At 49.4% G+C, this 20065-nt stretch overlaps 1 protein-coding gene across 1 annotated transcript in view; it reads left to right on the plus strand.

Annotated features, from left to right (window-relative positions):
- The first annotated feature begins 1054 nt into the window (after positions 1-1054).
- LOC102152433 (transcription initiation factor TFIID subunit 4) overlaps positions 1055-20065 on the plus strand; it is a 172700-nt gene continuing 153689 nt past the window's right edge. The window contains exons 1-2 of the mRNA XM_038551658.1: positions 1055-1657; positions 14854-14988. Coding sequence (XP_038407586.1) covers positions 1055-1657; positions 14854-14988 — 738 coding nt within the window. The remainder of the gene's footprint in view (positions 1658-14853; positions 14989-20065) is intronic.

A 20065-nucleotide genomic window follows, 5' to 3' on the forward strand; every position in this document is an offset into this window, starting at 1 on the left:
CTTCAAAGTCTCTGAGTTTTGCCTTCATAGATTTCTTGAACTCTTCTGGGCTCGGATTTAGACACAAAACAGAACAGAGGCCCTGATGTTGCTGTCACCAGATTCAGCTCCCCAAATTCAGGCCCCACCTGCCATGGGATATTGCTAAAGCCAAGGTTCATTTTTGTCTGTTTCATGTTTTTAAATCCTTAAGAACATCTTCAGGGGAGATCAAAAACACCCGCCTCACTCTAAGGTGCTTGTGGGTCAAGTGTGGGGAAAAATGTGTGAGGATGTTTTCTTCTGTGCCTACAAAAGAAGCCACAGTGAAATTTATCCTAATGGAATTTCACTATCGTTTTAGGGGAGAGAATTCTGAAATAAACAGAATAGAGAAATAGCTGAAGGGTTTCCCTTTTGCTTTTTCTCTTCCTTAATGCTGCGGGCTACATATATTCATGTTGGGTTGGAACACAAATGCATTTTGTTTGTAGTAATTAAAATGTTTTAATGAGACAACCATAAAATCCACCATTAATTATTTTATTTCAAACACTCCTGCCTTCTTTTGAACCAGGTCTATTTAGAAATAGTTTAGAGAGTAGCCTGCAGTTTTATTCTTTCCTCTGCATTATACACAGGAGTGGAGAAGTCATTTATAAATAATTACACAATGTTTTGGGTCTTTGGGCTTGTATAATATATCAAAGCGATTAGTACACTTATTGTTCCATTGTAAATGCTTTTTTTCTCCTTTCAGTTTCACTTGCCTTGTCTTCTGGCTAAACCTTTTTCTGCAAATCTTTTGTCTTCTTCATTCTTTTTGCTTGTTACAGTCCGGGAGCATTCTTCTTATTCAAACACTCGCAGCAGGGGCACAGAATGAGACTTCAGCCGCATCTTAAGTTTTACCGTAACTTTCTGGCATTTTCTTTTCTTCTAGTTTTCCCAGACTACCTAGGGGCAATGAAGAATTATAACATACATGAATTATTGGTACTCCCCTTGAGTTAAAGGGTGGGGGTAAAGGGTGCTTCATTTTCAATGCCCCCCCCACCCCCACCCCCCCCCGGGTATGAGCGAGCCGGCGGCCGCGAAACAATGTATTTATCACATCGCCCGTCTGTGGGCCGCGCCCGCGCGCCCCCTCCCGCGCTGCCGCCGCCGCCGCCGCCGCCGCCGCCGCTCTCTTCGCCGAGCCTCGGATACAGGCTCCCAGGCCGGGGCCGGGGTCTCCGTCCGGGCGGCGCGGCCGAGGGGAGCGGCGGGGCCGGGGCCGGGGCCGGGGCGCAGCGGGGCGGGCCGCGTGCGGGGATTAGGGCCGCACGAGAGGAGACTGCGCCGCGGCCTCCAGCCACGTGAGGACGGACGGGGCTTCAAAGGTGCCCCCCAGCTAATCCTTGTTATCCGGCGGCGCGCCCGAGCTCCGGCCTGCTGCTCGGGTTGGGCTCCCCCGCGCGCCCCCGGAGCCCGCCGGCCGGTGGGGCAGCCCGGGGCCAGCCGGCGGGGTTGCACGGCGGGGCGGGGCGGGGGCCTCGAGGGCCTCGAGCGCCTCGCGCCCCCGGCACCCCCCGGGCCAGGGTGCCGTGGCGGGGGAGGCGGGGGGGGGGCTCGGGCGCGCGCGGGTGGCGGCGCGCACGGGGCGCTCTCGGGAACAAGTAGCTGGAGGGCACAGCAGGCCCGGGGGCGCCCCCGCAGCCCGCGCCTCCCGGGGGCGTATCTGAGGCCGGCGCGCGCCCGGCCCCGCGGGCCCCGCCCCGCGCCCCGCCCCGCCCCGCGCCCCGCGCCCCGCGCCCCCCGCCGCCCGAGCGGCCGCGCGGCGCAATCTGTCAGGCCCTCGGCCCGTTTCCATATGAAGGGCGCGCCGGGCGCCTTGGGAGCGCTGAAAGGCCGCTCGCGGTCGGGCGGGCGCGCACGCCCCGCGGCCCCGGCTGGATTTGGCCGCATTTGCATAGCAGGTGCTGATGCTTGTCCATTCTTACTTAAAGAAGTTTTAATATGGGATAAATTACCAGGAATTAGGAGCAGGCGTGGGCGGGAATAAAGGGACCGTGTCGCCCGTCTTACCGCCGCCTGGCGCGGGGGAGCAGAGAAATATTAAGTGAGATTCGACTTCAGAAGTTCGTCTCCTTAACAAGCTACAATCCAACACCCCCTCCCACCACCACCACCACCAAAGAGCCAAGAGAAAACAGGAGGCAACTTGAAGCAATTTGATTTTAGAATCTGTTCTGCAACCAGTAAAGCAATAATCCCAGGGACAGTAATACGATTAGCGATCGAAGATCTTTGAGTCAGAAAGTCCGCTTGAGTTGAAAATGTTAATCCTGACCCTAATCCTCCCTGTTGGCGGACGGAGTAGAGTGCTGTGCCCTGGAACGTGTGTTTTCTTCCTCTACTCTTAAAGGACCATCAGGTGAGGCCCACGTTGGCCTATTTCTTGATGACAAAGAGGGCACACCGATTTGCCCAAGGTCACAGCCCCCACCATCTCTGGCCAGGGGTGCTGGGCTTCCCTTTCCCCCTAGGAACCAGCCCCATGTGGCTGTGCTGGCTCCTGTGGCTCATTCCATCCATCTGCTTGGACTCTTGCAAAGGCTTAGAGCAAAGTGGATTTTTGAAGAGATGGGATTTTGAAGGAATAGGGTTGGGACAGCTCATCCACCCAGCCTGGTCTCCTAGCCTCCTGTAAGTCAGACCCTGGGGTGTCCTCTTCAAATGGATGGCTGGTTTTCAGGTTGTTGAGGACTAGAGAACAGTTGTGGCTGCCTCACACTCTATCCTGCCAGATTGTGGGTCTGCTTATCATATTTGTGGGGGAAATGCCTGGGGTCTGGGACCCTAGTGGGATCTCCACATACTTGGGGGACTGAGTAGGGGTCACAGTGAAGAATGGGTAGATCAAGCATGAGCACTGCCACCCCAGGACTCTCCACACCCCAGGACTCTCCACACCAGGATTCAGCCAGACATGCTATCCTAGGTCTGGGACAGCAGGCTGCCTTCTATGTGAGGGACAAATGTCAAGGTTCTTCTCTCCTTTGCTTTTCTTCTGCCCTCTCAGGGCCACACACTGCTTTGTAGAGTTCAGCCTCTGATCTCTGGCAAGTTTCTCTCTCCTGGTCCCGACTGATCTCACTTTGGGGCAGGATCACACCTGGGATCTTGCAGGCAGGCCTTTGGCTTGCCCCAAGCACTTCCCAACATGCCTGCTTTTCCTGGAAGGCAGTGTGAGATGCCCAAACGGACCATATGGTTTGGAGTGAGAGCCTCGGAGCCCACAGACAATGGGGGAAGTGAGAGGCCCAGGTCAGTGGCAGAGCTCGCGCGGCTGCAAACCTCTCTTTCAGCCTAATGAAGCTGTTGTCTGGGGGTAATGATGCAAATGCCCCGGCCCTTTCTCGCCACGATAGTCTAGAACGTGATTTGTCATACAATCTGAATCTTTGGGAGGACTTTAGACGGAACCTCCCCCAAAGATGGAGATGAGCCATATGTGCACTTTGCATCTGAAGTGGGGGTGGGGGCAGCAGGAGGGAGGACAGAGCCCACTCTGACTTCTCAGAGCCTGCCTGACCCCAAGGGGCTCATGAGTGGGTGCAGCGCCCTAGTGTCTAATGACAGATCAGCAGTGTGTGTTGGAAAAACGATGCAGAGGATCTGGATATTCCGAGTATAGTGGTCCCTGTGTCCCTCATTCCTTTTTCCCATGCTCTGGGATGACGAAGACAGGCAAGGGGCAGTTCTGGATGAAATGCTCATGTAATGCCTAGATTTTGCTGTGTTGAGTGCCCCGGGCTGATGTTATTTGCAGCCAGGGTGGACCCTTCAGTATTTCTGAAGCAGAAATAGTAAAAGAGAAGCAGGCACCAGGTGATAGGCATCCTGAGCCTGGGGCAGATGGGAAGGGAGGCACAAACCAGAGTGAGAAAGATAAGCAGGAAGAGTGTGAAAATCAGCTCCCCGCTGTGTGTGTGTGTGCTCTGAAGGAGAAGGTAGTGATTGCTCTTTGCCAGAAGGGAGGCAGCTTCTCATTGCCTCTGCAGCTCAGGCACTGTGGGTGCCGGCAAAGTCTGGGCACAGAAATATATTACTCATTATCAATCAAAGTAAAACAGACTGTGTGGAAGGCATTGATCTAATGCCCCTTGTTTGCTGGACGCAGTAGAGAAGCACCAGTGCCCAGTATGACCTCAGTAATAGCAGTAACAATGGGGGGAGGGGGATCTGTGGGATGGAGTCTGCCCTAGAAAGGGAGCAGGAGAAGCAGAGATGACATAGTCACATCCGCCTGCCGGTAGGTGAGGCCTTTCCTTTCTGCCCTATCCTCTTTGTGCCCCCAGGCAAAGTGCCGGCTCAGCTTACAGGGTGCTCAGAGGGTATTTGTGGAGAGAAGGGTTTTATGTGTGGGCACTGGGTGTTCATGTATATGTGTCTGCCCAGGTGTGGTTGACTTGCATGTACACATGTGTGCGCATACACAGCCCTTCCTCACCTTTACAGCAAGGAGTTGGGTTGCATCTCCTCTCGGGAATTACCCCACCTCTGTAACCTGAGAGTTGGCCCACAACTAGGCACCACAGCCCCAGGCTCTGCTGGGTGCTCGGTGCCTGGCTGGCAGAGGGCTTGCTGGGTGGGTATCTGTTCACTCATTCTGTGGTGGTGTAACTTTAGGAGTTAAAATGGGATGGGGTGTGAAATGGAGGACTACGTAGGATCTGAGGAGAGGTCCCTAATTACCCCTGCTGTCTGTAGGGGTCAGGCAAGGGCAAAGTGAAACCCTGGGCACGCCTTTACTGCCAATCATACCCATGGCCACAGGGAAGTTGTAACCAAGCTCTGCCAAAGCCCAGGCCACATGATACTCTTTCTGCTCCCTCAGATGCCCCCTGCCTCCTGTCTGGACACTGTAGGAGAGAGCGTAGGGGAGTTACTGTGGTGACAACACCAGCACTCAAAGCCCTGGCCACAAGCTGCTCACCGCAGCACCTGGACACCTGTTACCACTGAGGGGTGTGTCCCAGAGTGGGGGCTGGGAGGTGGCTCTCCTGGAGTCGGGTAGGTTGGGGGTGGGGTGCTGGGAAGGCAGCCGGACTAGACTTTCTGCTCTTTTGCGGGCTCTGCAGAAATCTTTCCAAAGCATCCCTATTTCCTTTCCTGCTTTAACAAATACGTTTCAGCATGAGCCCTGGGAATACCCAGGGTAGAGATGCTCAGTAGAAGTCCTCTTTACTGCGTGATGCCACCATCATCATCAACATTTGCACTGACATAAATACTGTTTCTGAACAGTATTTTTATGGAGAGACTTTGAACTTCATCCTCAATATGAATAATTTTATTAAACTTGTAAGCGTGTGCATTGTACATTTTAATCTGCCTTTCAAATATGAGGAGATTGTGGCCCAAAGAAGTTAATGTACATGACCAAGGTCATGGGGTTGTCAGACAGTAGAGCCAGAATTGGAGCCCAGGGCTGTCTGGCTTCAGCACCCATGACATTGACCACTCACCTTCTCCTTTTCTCAGTTTATGTGAACACCACTCTGTGGCCAGCTCCACAGAGAGGCTGGAGACATGGGATGGAAACCACAGCTCTACTTTGTGGGGGAGGGCAGCTGTGGCAGATGCAGGCGGCAGAGAAGGTCTATTCTTGTGTGTTGGCAGGTTGCTCTTGTGGAAGAGGGCATACAGGAGACATTGTTTGGGTTTGAAGTCTGCTTCTGTCCTTGTTTTCTTGGAAGGAATTGAGAGGTCTGAGTTCCCTTTGCTACCTTGAGAAAATCCTTCTCTCACTTTCTGAATCTCAAAAAAGAATGATGGGGGGGGGGTAGGAGATGGAGGGGTGTTAGGTGTCCTCAAAGGCTTGCAGTCTGGGGGGAGACTTCCAGGCTCCAGTAGTGCCCTCATCTGAGATCTTGGGGAGTCACCTGGATATGGGACATTAAATGTTTCCCTCTTCTCTCTGGTCTCCCTGTCTTCTTGGTGAGCAGAGCTTAGGAGGTGCCAGAGACCTGGGGAGCTGAAGCCAGTAAACTCTCTGAGTGGTGAAGGGGATGCTCTCTGTTCTCTGTCTGGTGTGGAGTTCATGTTCTAGAGTTTGTGGGCTGTCCTGGGCTTCTTGTCCTCATGTCCCTGAAGAACTCAGCATGATCTCATCACTGAGAGACTGTAAGTGACTCACATTCATTGATTCTATAGTTGTTCATTCAATTCATTTGTTCACTCATTCATTCATCGCTAAGATGTTAAGTCAACTTCTGAGTAGAGAAGATCATTTAATTATCCTGCTTAAAACCCTTCAGAGATTTCCCATGGCACTTAGTGTAAAATACCCATGTCTTTTAATTTTTTTAAAGATTTTGTTTATTTATTAATGAGAAACACACAAGCAGAGAGAGAGAGGCAGAGACACAGGCAGAGGGAGAAGCAGGCTCCATGCAGGGAGCCCTGCATGGGACTCGATCCTGGGTCTCCAGGATCAGGCCCTGGGCTGAAGGCGGCGCTAAACCACTGAGCCACCCAGGCTGTGCCATGTCTTTTAATTTTAACTCCAGTTAACAAGGCTGTGTGCGATCTGCCCCCTGCAGACTTGGGGATCTCTTGTGGGGTATCTCAGCCTCATGGGGGAGGGCCAGTTCCTTTGCCCTCTGCACACGGGTCTATATTCGGGACCTTTGAATGCTCTTCAGGGCTTTGTACCTGTTCTGCCTGGAGTGCTCTCCCCATCCTGGAGGATGGAGGAGGACTTCTCAGAGGAGGACCTCCTGCTGATCCTGACCAAAGCCACCTTCCATGACCCCAGAGGTCACTCTTCATCACAGCACTGACTCTACTAGCCTGTTAATGTGTGGTTAGTCTGCATATGTATTTGCTTGCTATTCCTTGTCTCTCTGTCTGTCACTAAACTGAAAGTTCCATGTGGGGCAGTAACCTCTGTCCCCCGATGACTAGAACAGTGTTGGCTATGTATGTTTGGTGATTGAATGTGGACCTGGATTTGGATATATTTTAAATGGTGAAGTGCGTGTGCCTTCCTTTTGTAGATGTCTCTACCTCCTCAGCTCCAGGAAAATCTGGGCTAAAGAAAAAGTATGTCATGTATGAGTGATTTAGCTTTTACAGAGTGGGAAGCTGGGTGCTTCTGACTGGAGTGTGTCCAAGATGGGTGTTTCTCTCAGCATGGGGACATTTTCTGACTTGGCTGGACATAGCACATTTTTTCCTTGGGCCTGACTCCCCATACAATAATTTTGCATCTTGTTTGAATCCATGATCCATGGGACTCCCTGAATCACACTCTTTATGGCCAGAGGAGATTGCTGTATTTGCTAGGGTAAGAGATGTCTCTTCTCTTTATAAAAGAGATATGTGGGCATGCCTCTCTAAGCAGTGTGGGATTGGATGTGGGCAGGCTTTCCTGTCGAAAATGGAGAATGGACGACCAACCCTGGAATGCTCATGAGTTGCAGGGAAGAGGAGGATCCCCCTCAGCGCCGAGTAGGGACTACGTGGTTGCTGGGGGCAAGGTACACCTGGCTTGATGACCATCAGCAGGAAGACAGCTGGGACTGGTTCTAAGGAAAGCATCTCTGTCGCTTCCAGGAATCCACACATGCTGGTATGTTTAGGGTGGGAATGTCAGGGGCCCTACCCTCCAACAAGCCCTCAGCAGCCCTCTCCTGTTGCTCCCTTCCTTCCCCCAAGTCCTGGCTCTGTCCACTGAGTACTGGCATCTAACTGAGGGCTACGTGTGGGAGAAGACACCATTCCTGCCCTCAAAGACTGGGCAGTCTGCCTGGGAATCAGAACATGGGTGTGCAGCCAATGAACAGAGTTCAAAATTCAAACATAACTCTGCCTATGTGCTCTCATCCACTCAGCCAGTCATCCACCTGTCATTTATGGGATACCTCCTGGGTGCAGGATACCTCCTGGCTGCAGTGCTGGAAAACTCGAGGAAGATGAAGCTGCCCTTCTGGAATCTACATTCCAACAGAAAGAGAGACCACAGTCACAAAAATGAATCCACACCTAGGATAGCAGGTGGTAACATGTGCTAAATAAATAGGAGATAGCTACTCTAGCTGAGATGCCAGGGAGATCTCTGGGGAGACGACTCGGAAGCTGAGATCTAAAGGATGAGAAGGAACCAGCCAAGGGGGATCGAGGGGGAGAGTATTGCAGGCAGAGGCCCTAGCAAGTGTGGACTTTGGGGCAGGAACAAGCTTGTGGTGTGTGAAGAACTGATGGAGACCGGCGTATGCTGAGAAGTGTTCCCAAGTGAGGTGCAACATTTGGACAGGCAGGGCATGTCTGTGTAACATTTAGCATGTACCTCGCACATACACTGTAAACCTTGTATGTTACACCTGGTTTAATCCTCCCACCAGCTCGGTGAGGTGTGTACTGCTGTCCTCTTGTCCTGCAGAGGAGGTGGTGGAAGCTTGGACAGGTGAAGCCAGTTGCCAAAGGCCACGCGACAGGGCACATGGTGGAGTCGGATTCTGAACATGAGTGTGATTCTAAAGCCCAAGTTTGTACCAACCAGGTGATTTCGTCTCGCAGTGTGCGGGAGAGCACACCAACTGCACGTACCTGCAACCTGGAAAGGGACGGAGAAGGGAGAAACCAGAGGAAACTGTAGTCATGGCCTGAGGCTGTTGGAAGATCACGTGGAGAGGTTTGTGGGTAATCGCAGGGCTGAAAAGTCCTCATTTACTCTCAGAGACGATTGCTTTTGTAGGAGTTGGCTTCCTATGGAGTGCCTGAGCTGTCCAGAGGCAGGAAGCAGCTCCACCTGTTGGTGAAAGAGGGTGACGGTCTTCCGACCCAAGAGGACCCATGGATCCATGGTAGTGTTTGTCAGCCCCTGGGTGCAGGCCTGCCCTGGATAGGGTAGGGTGGTTAAGGGTGTGCAGGAGAACCTGGAGTCCCAGCTCTGCCTCCAGCACAGAGAGTGCCCAGTTGAGAGGTCCAGCTGCCTGCTCCGCCTCTCCTCACGGGTACCGGTGGATCTCAGAAAATAAATGGAAGCAGCATGTGTCAGAGGTGAAGGATCTGGATAGGCTTGAGGAACGTGGAGAGGCTCTGGCAAAGCGGCAAACCTGAGCAAGCACATGTTTTTGCATAAGCTGTTCACTGCAGTATTGTTTGAAATACAAAAGGTGGAAATGACCCATGTTAGAGGAGCCGGAAATGAAGTATGTTGCATCCATATAAAAGAATACTGTGTAGCTGTAAGAAAATAATTAAAAAAAACTTTCTAGGTACCCATGTAGAAAAGTATCCAAGGTATATTAAGAGAGGAAAACAAGGGGCGCCTGGATGGCATAGTCAGTTAAGTGGCTTCCTTTGGTGCAGGTCATGATCCTGGGGTCCTAGGATCAAGGCCCACATTGGGCTCCCTGCTGCTCAGGGAGCCTGCTTCTCCCTCTCCCTCTGCCTGCTGCTCCCTTCTGCTTGTGCTCATGCTCTCTCTCTTTCTCTGTCAAACAAATAAATAAAATCTTTTTTTAAAAAAGAGAAAAAACAAGGGCAGAGACTAACATTTTATATAGTATGCAATTACATGTATATATATGTATAAAATGTATATAAGTATATTTTATAATATATATAAAATAAATAAATATTCATCTTGCTTGGCTAAGCCTAAGAAGACTCTGAGGCATGCTTGGAAAACTGTTAACATAGTGGTTGCCTGAGTGAGCGTGTGGAGATAGGAATGGGAGGGAGACCATCTGTCTTAAAATGTACCTTTGGAATATTTTTTAATTTTCAAGTTAAGTATATTATTACATATTCAACTTAGTGGTTTTAAAAAAGGAAAGTTAGAAATAAGCAAAAATAAGTTGGAATTCTGATTCCACTGCAGCTCAGCATTGCTTCTCCTCCCCTGGGCCTTTGCAGCCTTGGGTTTAGAGCTGATAAACCTTGGTGGGTCATGTGGGGTCCAGAGTTCTAGAATCTGAGAACTTTTATGGGAAGATTACCCACTGAATTGGAAGCACTGTAAACCTTGTATGTGTAAGATAACTTGTTTCTCAAAGGATTCTTGTTAGACTTTGTTACTCCATATTTTTTGATGTTTTGATATCAAGATTCACCAAGTTGCATTCATAAGCTTTTTGTACTTTGTTGTAATTAGTGATGAGACCAGGTAGTTATTTGTTTAACTGGTGTCAAATATTTACTGAGCACCTAATAGGTTTGGATACTGTGCTTATTCCCGGGACTGTGCTTATTCCCAGAGAAGCCTTGGTCTTAGGTTCCACCCTTGGGGGCTCACCATCTAGACGGAGAGCAGGGAGCTGTTGGGTGGCCCCCAGTTAAGGAGACACTGAAGCCTGCCTGACAGAACTAGGAAGGCTTCAGGGAGGGGGGAGTCCTTACATGGAGACTCAAAGCATGAGTGGTGGTAAGCAAACGTTCCTCCAACATATGTTTTGATCCAACATAGAGCGCCAATGAGAAATGGCTGAGTTGGTTTTTTATTGTCAGAGCAAGCGTGTTTTATTTTTCAAGCGCTCTATGTTCATTTCAAAAAAGAAACACATGGCTTCTGCTTCTTTTTTCTTAGCTTCCATTAAAATTACTGTAAGAACTACTTTCTCTATACTCTGGTTGCAAATAGGTGGTTGTTGCTTCCAGTTTACAGGTCATAATGCAGCTGGCAAAGCCTCTGATCTTTCCGCCCTGCCCTGCCCTGCCCTGCGGCTCCCTGCCTGCATCCTAGGCCTGGCTCTGTCCACCACAGCAGCTAAGACACACTGCACCATGACTAGTGCCAGCGCCTTGGTCACTGGGGACTCAGCTTCTTATTGTTATGCAGTGTGTAGTAGGGGAGACTCCTAGGGTACTAGGGTATTGATCCCCTGCCAAGGCCTCATAACTAGGCTGTGTTCCCTTTGTGATCTCAGTTTACCTGTTTCTGAAATATGAGGGTTGGACAAGGGGACTTGCTGAGGCCTTCTAGATCTTACCCTCTAGAACCATGATGCTGAACACATGGGAAAACTCATGACATATCCCAGGTAAGGGGGTCCAGTATACTCAGTGTGCGTGGCCTCCCTCCATCTTTCTGCCACAATAAAGACAATCTTTCATCTTTACTGAGCTCAGTCAGGGGCAGTGTGGCTCCTTGAAAGAACATTTGAGAGGAAGCTGGAGACAGATCTGGGTCTAGGTTGAGGCCTTTCCCCTTTCAGGCCTCAGTCTCTTCTCTTGGGTCACCAAAAGGCCGATGGATGAGGCCCTTTCTAGGTCCAGCTTTATCAGAAGCATCCCTGGCCCAGTGGCAGGTGTAGAGACTGGGTCCTTTAGATCTGTCTCCCCTACCCCAGAATCCTGATATGCTTTTCTGAACATCTCGTGGGAATGAATTGAAGCTGTATATATGTATATATATATATATATATATATATATATATTATATATATATCTTTAAAAAAAACCCTGCCAAAATCTTAGAGGTCCCATAACTAAATTTCATGTCATGTTTAACAGAGATTCAAAGCATTCGCTTATTTTTTTAAAAGATTTTGTTTATTTATTCATGAGAGACATAGAGAAGCAGAGACACAGGCAGAGGGAGAAGTGGGCACCCTGCGGGGAGCCCGATACGGGACTCGATCCCAGGACCCCCAGGATCACGACCTGAGCCGAAGGCAGACGCTCAACTGCTGAGCCACCCAGGTGCCCCTCAAAGCATTCACTTATTAAACGTAGATCAGAGGTGCCATAGCATTCTGTTTTGGTATTTTGTCCTGTTGAAGGCCTCGGTTTGGCTTTTAGGAGCTGACTTGTAGCCATGGTCCCCTGGTGGGACCTGGGCTAGCCTTCACAGGGGCGACTTTTCCTCCGAAGGCACAGTGCTGAAAGGGTGAGGCAGAGGAGGAGAAGGTGTCCGTGAACTTGTGGGTGAAGCCTGTATTTGGAGCATTTCCCAGCTGTTGGGCTCACTCTGGGACTCCCGCGTCACCTCCCTGGTGCTGTGTGAGCAGCCACAAGGTGGAGCTCGGCTCCCGTCTCCCAGAGGCATCTGCTGGCTCTGGGAAGCCCTTTCCAGACTCCAGGCCTGGGAGGTGGTGCAAAGGACTTGGAAAGAAAAGTGCTGAGAAGCAGCCCCCCAGCCCCACCCGAGTCCCCTGATGGGGATGACAAAATCTCTGCCTTGAAGGAAATCCTCTCTCCTTGGCATCCGAACCAGCCCATTTGGCCCCACCGTGTTAGGGGCTGTTTCCTTCCACCACAGGCCAGGGGACGGAAGCTCGGGGAGGGGGGGGGGTGTCCAGTTCCCAGAGGCAATCTGGGGCAGAGTCCAGCTCCCAGTTCACGTTTTCCCGGGTGCAGGTCCTCCTTGTATCATGGGGCCGTCTGTGCTTTCCCTGTTAGTTGTGGCGTTGCCTCATTCCAGCAGGTGTCAGCAAAAGGTGCTCCCTGAGATCATGCACTGTGGCGGCCCCGTCACTTTCCCACCAGATGTGTAAAGAGGGAAAGAAAAGTATTGCTGTTAAAAAAAACAAAAAACAAAAAGAACCCCTCTCTTCTTTTGAAAGAGGTAATATATGCACAGAAATAAAAGTCAAACAGTATGGAGGAGAGTCTGATGAAAAGAAAATCTCCCTCTGCTGACCCAGTTGCGAGCCTCCTTCCCTGGAGGCGGCCTCTGCTACCAGTTACTTGGGGGTTCTTCCAGAAATACATATATGTACTTGTGTGGGGAGGGAGAGAGAGAGAGAGAACGTGTGTATGTGTGTTTAATAGTTGGTGGTGTATTGTTTTGGATACAGAGCGCCCCAAATCCACTTGCTACCTTTCATTCCTCTACCGGCTGCCCCAGAAGCTAATCATTCTGGGCTTCATGGGGATGGAGGAGGCTCCCACGCCACCTTCTTTCAGCTGGGCTCTATCAGTGGCAGGCAGCAGCTGGAGGTGGTTGGTGGGAAGGGGGTGGGATTGGAGTATTTTTTTTCCCCCTATCTTGTGCCCTACTGGATTTCCTGTCTCAAAGGTTCTGTCCCATGATCCTCACCTTCAGCTACAGTCTGGATTGCTCCTTCAGGGCTGGGCTGCTGATGGCTCCCCACTGCTGCTAACCCCAGAGGACTGCATTATCCTACCCGACTTCCCTTAACTTTGCCCACATTTTTACAAATTTTCTTCCAGGGGTGTGCTGACAAAGGTTTAATAACACACACACACACACACACACTCTCTCTCTCTCTCTCTCTCTCTCTCTTTCTCGGAAAAACCAAACCCTGATTTGTAACATTTCCTGATTTCTGTGGTGTAAATTCTCCCACCACGGCTGGTTCCAGGCTCACTGACAATGTAGTTACTGGCTCATAAACATTCTGAAAAAGTCGCCATTGGCTCCCATGCACATCACTGCCTTTCCTTTATTGTTATCTTTAATTGCCCCGTTTGAGTGTGGCATCTATCTAAGGAGTATGGGTCAGATATTTTGTAGGGTGCCCAGAATGGATGGTTTGGTAATAATATTCTATCAAACTTCTCTCCAAAACGGCTGAACCATTGCCACCTTTTGATCCCAGGATCCTTGAGCATGGTTTTTGCATATAGTTGGTTGATTAGGGTTATAAAGAAGAGATAGTCTGGAGTACTGTTTTTTTTTTTTTTTTTTTTTTTCTGGGGAAGGAGGGCAGAGAACATTTGTTTGGAAACAGTGTGTGTGGGTGTGTGGGTACATCAAAGAGAAGGAGGAAAGTCTCCCACCTTGGCATCACTGTCTAAGCTCCGAGTCTGTAGATCTTCTCTTCAGTGGGGCACAGGGTTTGGAGAGGAGTAGGGTTGTGGGGGGTTGAGTTTGGAAGAACCTGGACCAGAGTCCAACGAATTTGGCTTCACTGTGGCTTTGCCACTTGCTGGCTGTGTCATTCTTTAGAGTTCCTGAGTTTTCGGTGTCACATTTGCCCAATGGGGGTGACCATTCCTCTTCTCCAGAAAGTTTGACTATTCCATAGAAGAAAGCATGTCACATGTCTCAGGGAGGGCCCCGCACGTTTCAGCTGCTCTACAAGTGAGAGTTTTTGTGGTGGTGGTGATGATGATGATTGGCCCATAGTAGAGTTTGGGGCCCAGAGAAGGCAAGAGGTCTTGCCTTTAGAAGTTGTTTATTCTTCACAGAGCTGGTTTAGCCCTTCTACCTGGAAGGGTGTGTTTGGAGAACCCAGGCACCTAAATCTGTCTTTGGCTTTTATTCCCCTCCACTCAGGATGTGTATGCTCTTTTAGGACAAGCACATTCAGCCAGCTTCCACCGAGTGGCTTCTTAAGAAACCTGCCTGGCACCTTATATTGAAGGAATGCAGTTGAGGCTTGTTTGTGAAACTATAACATATGTATTTTTTTGTATTTAGAAACTTGATACATATATATATATATATATATATATATATATATATATATATTTGAATGTATTAATGTTTTTCAGAAATGAAGGTTTCAAGGTTCTGAAAACCAAACTGGTTCTAACAGAGTGGGGTAGAAAGTGTGGACTGCGCAACTCCTGAAAATCTTCCACTGACAGTTTGTGAACTTGCAAGAATGGTGTTGAGATGTGGAGGAGAAAAGGGATCCAACATTTCTTCCGGGGATTAAAAGTGAGTCCAGAATTGCAAGGACTCGGGAGAAAAAGGCTCTTGTTGAGCAACCCTTTGAATAACCGAGCCCCTTTCTCTCTGAGCGCTAAGTGTTGAGATGCAGCGTCCTTACTGCCTAGAAACCCAACAAAGACTGGCTTGGTGGTTGCTTTGAGGTTTCTGTTCTATGTAGAATTTTAACCATGAAAAGACACAAAGATTGGTTTCTTCTGAGTCCTTAACTGAACACCACAAAGAAGGACAATTAGCGGGGAGCTGGGCTGCTGTCTCCCACCAGCTATGCTGCTGCCGTCCGGAACCCCTCCAGGAGCCACGTGAAGTACGCCACCCAGCCCCTCTCTGCCTCTAGTGTTTGGAAATGTGCCACAGACTCAACCGTCCAGGTATGGAGATTGCTGGGCTCCAGAAAGGCTGTGGTGTCGAGAGAATGGGTCTTTATCTGTAGCCTTGTTGTGTCACTTGCTGCAAGTCCTAATCTGTAAAATGGGATAATCCTGGATTGAAGGCCTGCTCTGAGAATGAGGTGAGAGATGGTGGATAGTGTTGGCTTGGAGTAAGGGCCCTATAATGGTAGTCATTTATTTAGTATTGTCATTCTCCCCATTCCAGGCGCTATGGCACACCTGTCCTTCTGCCTGACTTTCAGAGCCCTCCAGACCATTCCCAGCTCCTTATCGTCTGCTGTACCCAAGCAGGTCTCCATGATTTTTCCTATTCGTCTTCTTGTTACACATGTGGATAAGAGGCCATGCCTCTGACCAGGAACAAACGTCTGCATCTCTCTGAACTCAGCTTTTGCAGAAATGAAGGTGTAGTGAGCTCTCTCCCCAGGGATTACTACGAGAGTTAATGTAGACAGTGGAAACAAAGGACCTGGCTCAGTGCCTGACCTCTGGCAGATGCTGATAAAGGCCCTTTCCTTGGCCTCCACCTGGAACCTGGGCTGGAAAGGACAGAGTCCTTCCCACAGAGGCCATGTGCTGACTATACACATAACTCAGGTGACTTTCTCGTTGCCTTACCTGGTTCATGGAAAGTAGCATAGTGAGCATGTGTGTGGACTTTGTGTCAGGACTCCTGGATTCAAATCCTGTGTCACTTCCACCAAAAGGTATAAATTTCTCCAAACCTTGGATTACACATTTATGGAAGGATTTATAAAGATGTCCATAACATTTAAATTGTTCCAGGGTGAAATGATGTAAAGGATGTAAAATGTATAACGCACAATAAGGATTCGGTAAATTATTGCTGGTATTCAGCAAGTGTTTGAGTAAATATTCCTTTTCTTTCTTTCTTTCTTTCTTTCTTTCTTTCTTTCTTTCTTTCTTTCTATTTTTTAGAGAGTGAGAGAGCAGGTGAGTGGGGGAGGGTCAGGGGGTAGAGAGAGAGAATCTTTTTGTTGTTGTTGTTGTTGTTGTTGTTGAGAGAGAGAATCCTAAGTAGGCTCCATGCTCAGACGTGGGGCTCAATCTCAAGATCATGATATCATGACCTGAGCCAAAATCAAGAGTCTGATGCCTAACTGACTGGGCCACCCAGGTGCACCTGAATAGATATTTCTGCAGTTGGTGTATGAATAGGTTGCCTGGTTATGCATGTGTAATAACATTCAATTGTATCCTAACCTTTTGAGTTTGTTTATTGATTTATTTATGCCTGTTGTAAATAATGCTGCAGTGAACATCTCCATGTGAGCATTATTGTCCTTGATTGGAATTCTTTTCTTGGGATGGACTCCTAGAAATGGTTTTGCTGGCCGAAAGGGTTTATCCAGCAGTTCCTGAGGATATTTCTGTATTGCCACGCAGGCTGCAAAGAGAGCTTTGGCAGTAAAAAATACTCAGTAAAAGTTCTATTATACTCAGCAACCACTTCTTTTTGACACTTTGGTGGAGATCTTCCCCGCTCACCTTGCATTTTAATCTATTAGCGATCCATGGCTTTAAGATTTATTATGTCATGTAATTATTTCATTCGAATTTAATGAGCTGGCATTAGTAGTTTTGCTTTCAAAAGCCTTATTATGAAGTTAACGTAAGCATCATTTGTTTTGTGCAACTGGGCTTAATTCTTTTTTTTCTCTTTTACTTTTATTGATGTGTAATGTCTCTTGATGACAAGTGACAGAGACCTGACTCTTGCTTCAGGAAAACAGAACGAGTTGGCTCCCGTGTGGGAGGAGAGAGTGGTTGCAAGTTCAGGCAGAGTTTGATCCAGGGGCTAACCATGTAGCTTGTAGTCCCGGCACTGCATTTCTCTGCTCTGGTTCCTTCTGTCTGTCTGCTTTGTGCTCGGGCAGGTTTTCTTTGAACGACCCCAAACATGACCCGCGGCGCCCTGAGGCCGCATCCTCATAGCTCCTGACGCGAGAAGTGAGAAGCCTCTTTCTCCGGCTTCTCCTGGTACATCTCGTCAAGTCCCTGATTGGCTTTCTTGGGTCAGGTGTCCGCGTCTTGGCCAATCAGCGTGCTGCGGGTGGGCGACGCTGGGCTCTGATTGGTCACCGTGGATCGGGGGGCCGACGCTGCTGCGGTGGGTCACGTGCTCGCGGACGTCGTGGTCCACAGCGCCCCCAGGCTTCACCCGCTGAGGAAGGGGCCTCCAGAGGGAAAAGAGAGAGACAGGCGGGGAGGTGTTACCGCGGACGCGGTGGGTTAGGCCTGCAAGCTGCGAAGTCACCACCAGATGGCGCGCCCGCCCTTTCTCCTTCACGTGAGCGCCGGGTCTTCCCTGGGTCTTTTCTTCCCGCCTGTTAACCCACGACGGGGACTTTAGGGGCGCTCCTGCCTGATGGTTCCCAGAAGCATTAAGACCTCGCAGCCCGGAGTCAGAGGAGCAGGCCACGGTGGGGCGTGGGTGCCACGAGGGGGGCGTGCATGGAAACGCGGCGCTGCGTGGACGGAACTGGTTCCGCGCACGGACGGTGCTGTTCCCTCACGGTCTTAAGCGTCTTCCCCTCGGCCGGATTCCTCGGTCTGAAAGCTCTGTGAGTTCGGTCCGGACCCCGTTTCTTGAAAAAGGAGTGTCTGAGTGTGGTCAGGAATGTTTGAGGAAAATCCAAGCCAGAGGCTTCTCGAACCTTCTCTGTGCCACCCCTGAGGGGGCCCGTGCTGAGGAGGGCGCTGAGGGGCGGGAGGGGGGCACCTGGGAGAGTCCCCCTCCCCCACACACACACCGCAGTGGGCTCAGGTGGACGGTGGTGTGGGAGGGATACAAACGCCACCCTTCGGGGTCAGTTTCCAACGACGTGGGTGAATGGGTGTCACGGTGTTCGCGCCCGCACGATCCTGACGGCTGGGGACACGGCACCTTCTGGTCATGAGTGGACGAAGGGGGCGGTCCTCATGTTCCATAGGGTAGAATAAGTGCTCCAAAAAACTTGAACTTCAGGGCTCGGCTACGTGACCCCTTTCCTTGCTGTCCTTTTAGTCATAAAACATGTGCTCTGCGCCAGGCACTCGCCCAGTGGGGGCTGGGAATTCAGAGATGAAACCTGTTCACGATTATCAGAGATCCCACAGCTCAGGTGGAGGGACAGACATGTCTAGGGAAAGATGCCACTCAGTGTGGAAAATAGTGGGGCTCTGACAAGGCCTGGGTCAAAACCCTGACTGGGCTCTTCGGTACCTGGATGACCTTCTACAAGTGACTGACTCTTTCTTCATCAGGCTCAGTTGTGTTTTGTTTTTAAAGATTTTATTTATTCATGAGAGACACACACAGAGAGGCAGAGACACAGGCAGAGGGAGAAGCAGGCTCCATGCAGGGAGCTCCACGTGGGACTCAATCCCGGATCCCAGGATCACGCCCTGAGCCAAAGGCAGATAGATGCTCAACCGCTGAGCCACCCAGGCATCCCTCAGTTTTGTTTTATAGAACAGGGATGATAGTAGAGATGTCAGTGCCTAGTTCATAGAGTGGATGTGAACATTTAATGAGAACACGTGTGAGGCACTTTGCCCCGAGCTTCACACAGGGAGATGTGTAAGTCTTATTGATCGCCTTACCTTGGATGGGATTTGCAAGTGTCTCAAGGCTGAGAGACAGAATTAATACAACTAGGTGACAGGATGTGAACTCCAAAGATTCCCGAAAGGTTTAGAGTGTCAGGGAAGAAATCAGCGAGACTAAATATAATTGGGATAGATGTACGGTGGCGAGCTTAGGTTTAAAAGATCAGTTGGTCAAACACTAGATTGGAGTGGGAGTGTGTGGGGCACAAAACTCTGCTCTTGCATGATGACACCTTGGGGAGTGGTTAAATGCCTGCCTAATGGATGTGATGAGGTGGCTAAGAACTGTAGCTTGGACTTTGGAGGCATTATTAAAAGCACAATGTACCAGATAAAGGAAAGGAGCTGCAGCCGTGCCAGGAGGTGGTTTGGGCAGGGCGACCTGGATGGCAAATGGCCTGGAAGCCATCACCTGGAATAGCTTAAGGATGCACAGGTTTAGCCCGGAGAGGGTCAGGCATGTCACAGCATGGGTCTGCCTTCTGCAAATGTTAAGGTTTGGCACCTGAAAAAGGTATCATGCTACCACTGTTTTGCTCCAAAGATAAAACTCAGGAAGCATCCTTTAGTATCCTGGTTCAAGAAAGGATTGTACAACCTTTTAGCACTGTTCCAACCACAGAGTGAGCTGCTTTATCAGTTGTGGGGTCCTGGTAGCAGAAGCACTCAGGCAGCTGCTGGATGCATCATCTGGGATGGTCTAAGGCAGGGATTACCCACATAGAATATAAGGAATCATAAGGATGCCTTTCGGGAATCCCAGAATCTCCTGAAATCATTTGTAAAATTGTGCATTTTTTTCAGGGAGAAGGAGGCATAGCATTAATTAATGTTTCTGGGGCAGGAGGTGGGGGGCAGCATTGAAAAGCAGTTTAAAAATACATAACATAATAATAAAATAATAAAAATAAAATAATAAAAGAAATTTAGCTACTGCGTGCAAGGTGGGACTAGATTTTAAGGTGTTTTTCCCCCCAGATGTAAGTCTTTGCTGAATTGTTAAATATATTCTTGTATCATGAAATTATTGTTATTTATTATTAGCTGTCAACTTACTGTATGCCTATTATTACCAAAGAGAGTTCTACATATTTACTTGAATTATTTCATCTGTTTTAAGAAAATTCTTTGAGATTAAGCATTATTATTATTCCTATTTTATAAGTGATGAACTGAGGTGTGGAAATTCACACCAAGTTCCAACTTCTTTTCTTGGTAGATATGTGCCCCCACATCTGACCTTTTTATGCCAAGTAAATGTCATGTTATGTTGGAAATTTTAAAGGTAGGATGGTAGTAACCGTGTATTGGCTTTTTACTTTCTGTGTTGAGACATCTCATTTAATGCTCACTATAGCCCTATAAAGTTGGGCTTGGGGAGGAATTAAGTCACTTGCTCATGGTCACTCAGCTTTTAAGGAGAGGAGCCAGGATTTGAATGGGC

This window comes from Canis lupus, chromosome 11 (genome assembly GCF_011100685.1).
Source record: "Canis lupus familiaris isolate Mischka breed German Shepherd chromosome 11, alternate assembly UU_Cfam_GSD_1.0, whole genome shotgun sequence".
NCBI classification, from domain to species: domain Eukaryota; kingdom Metazoa; phylum Chordata; class Mammalia; order Carnivora; family Canidae; genus Canis; species Canis lupus.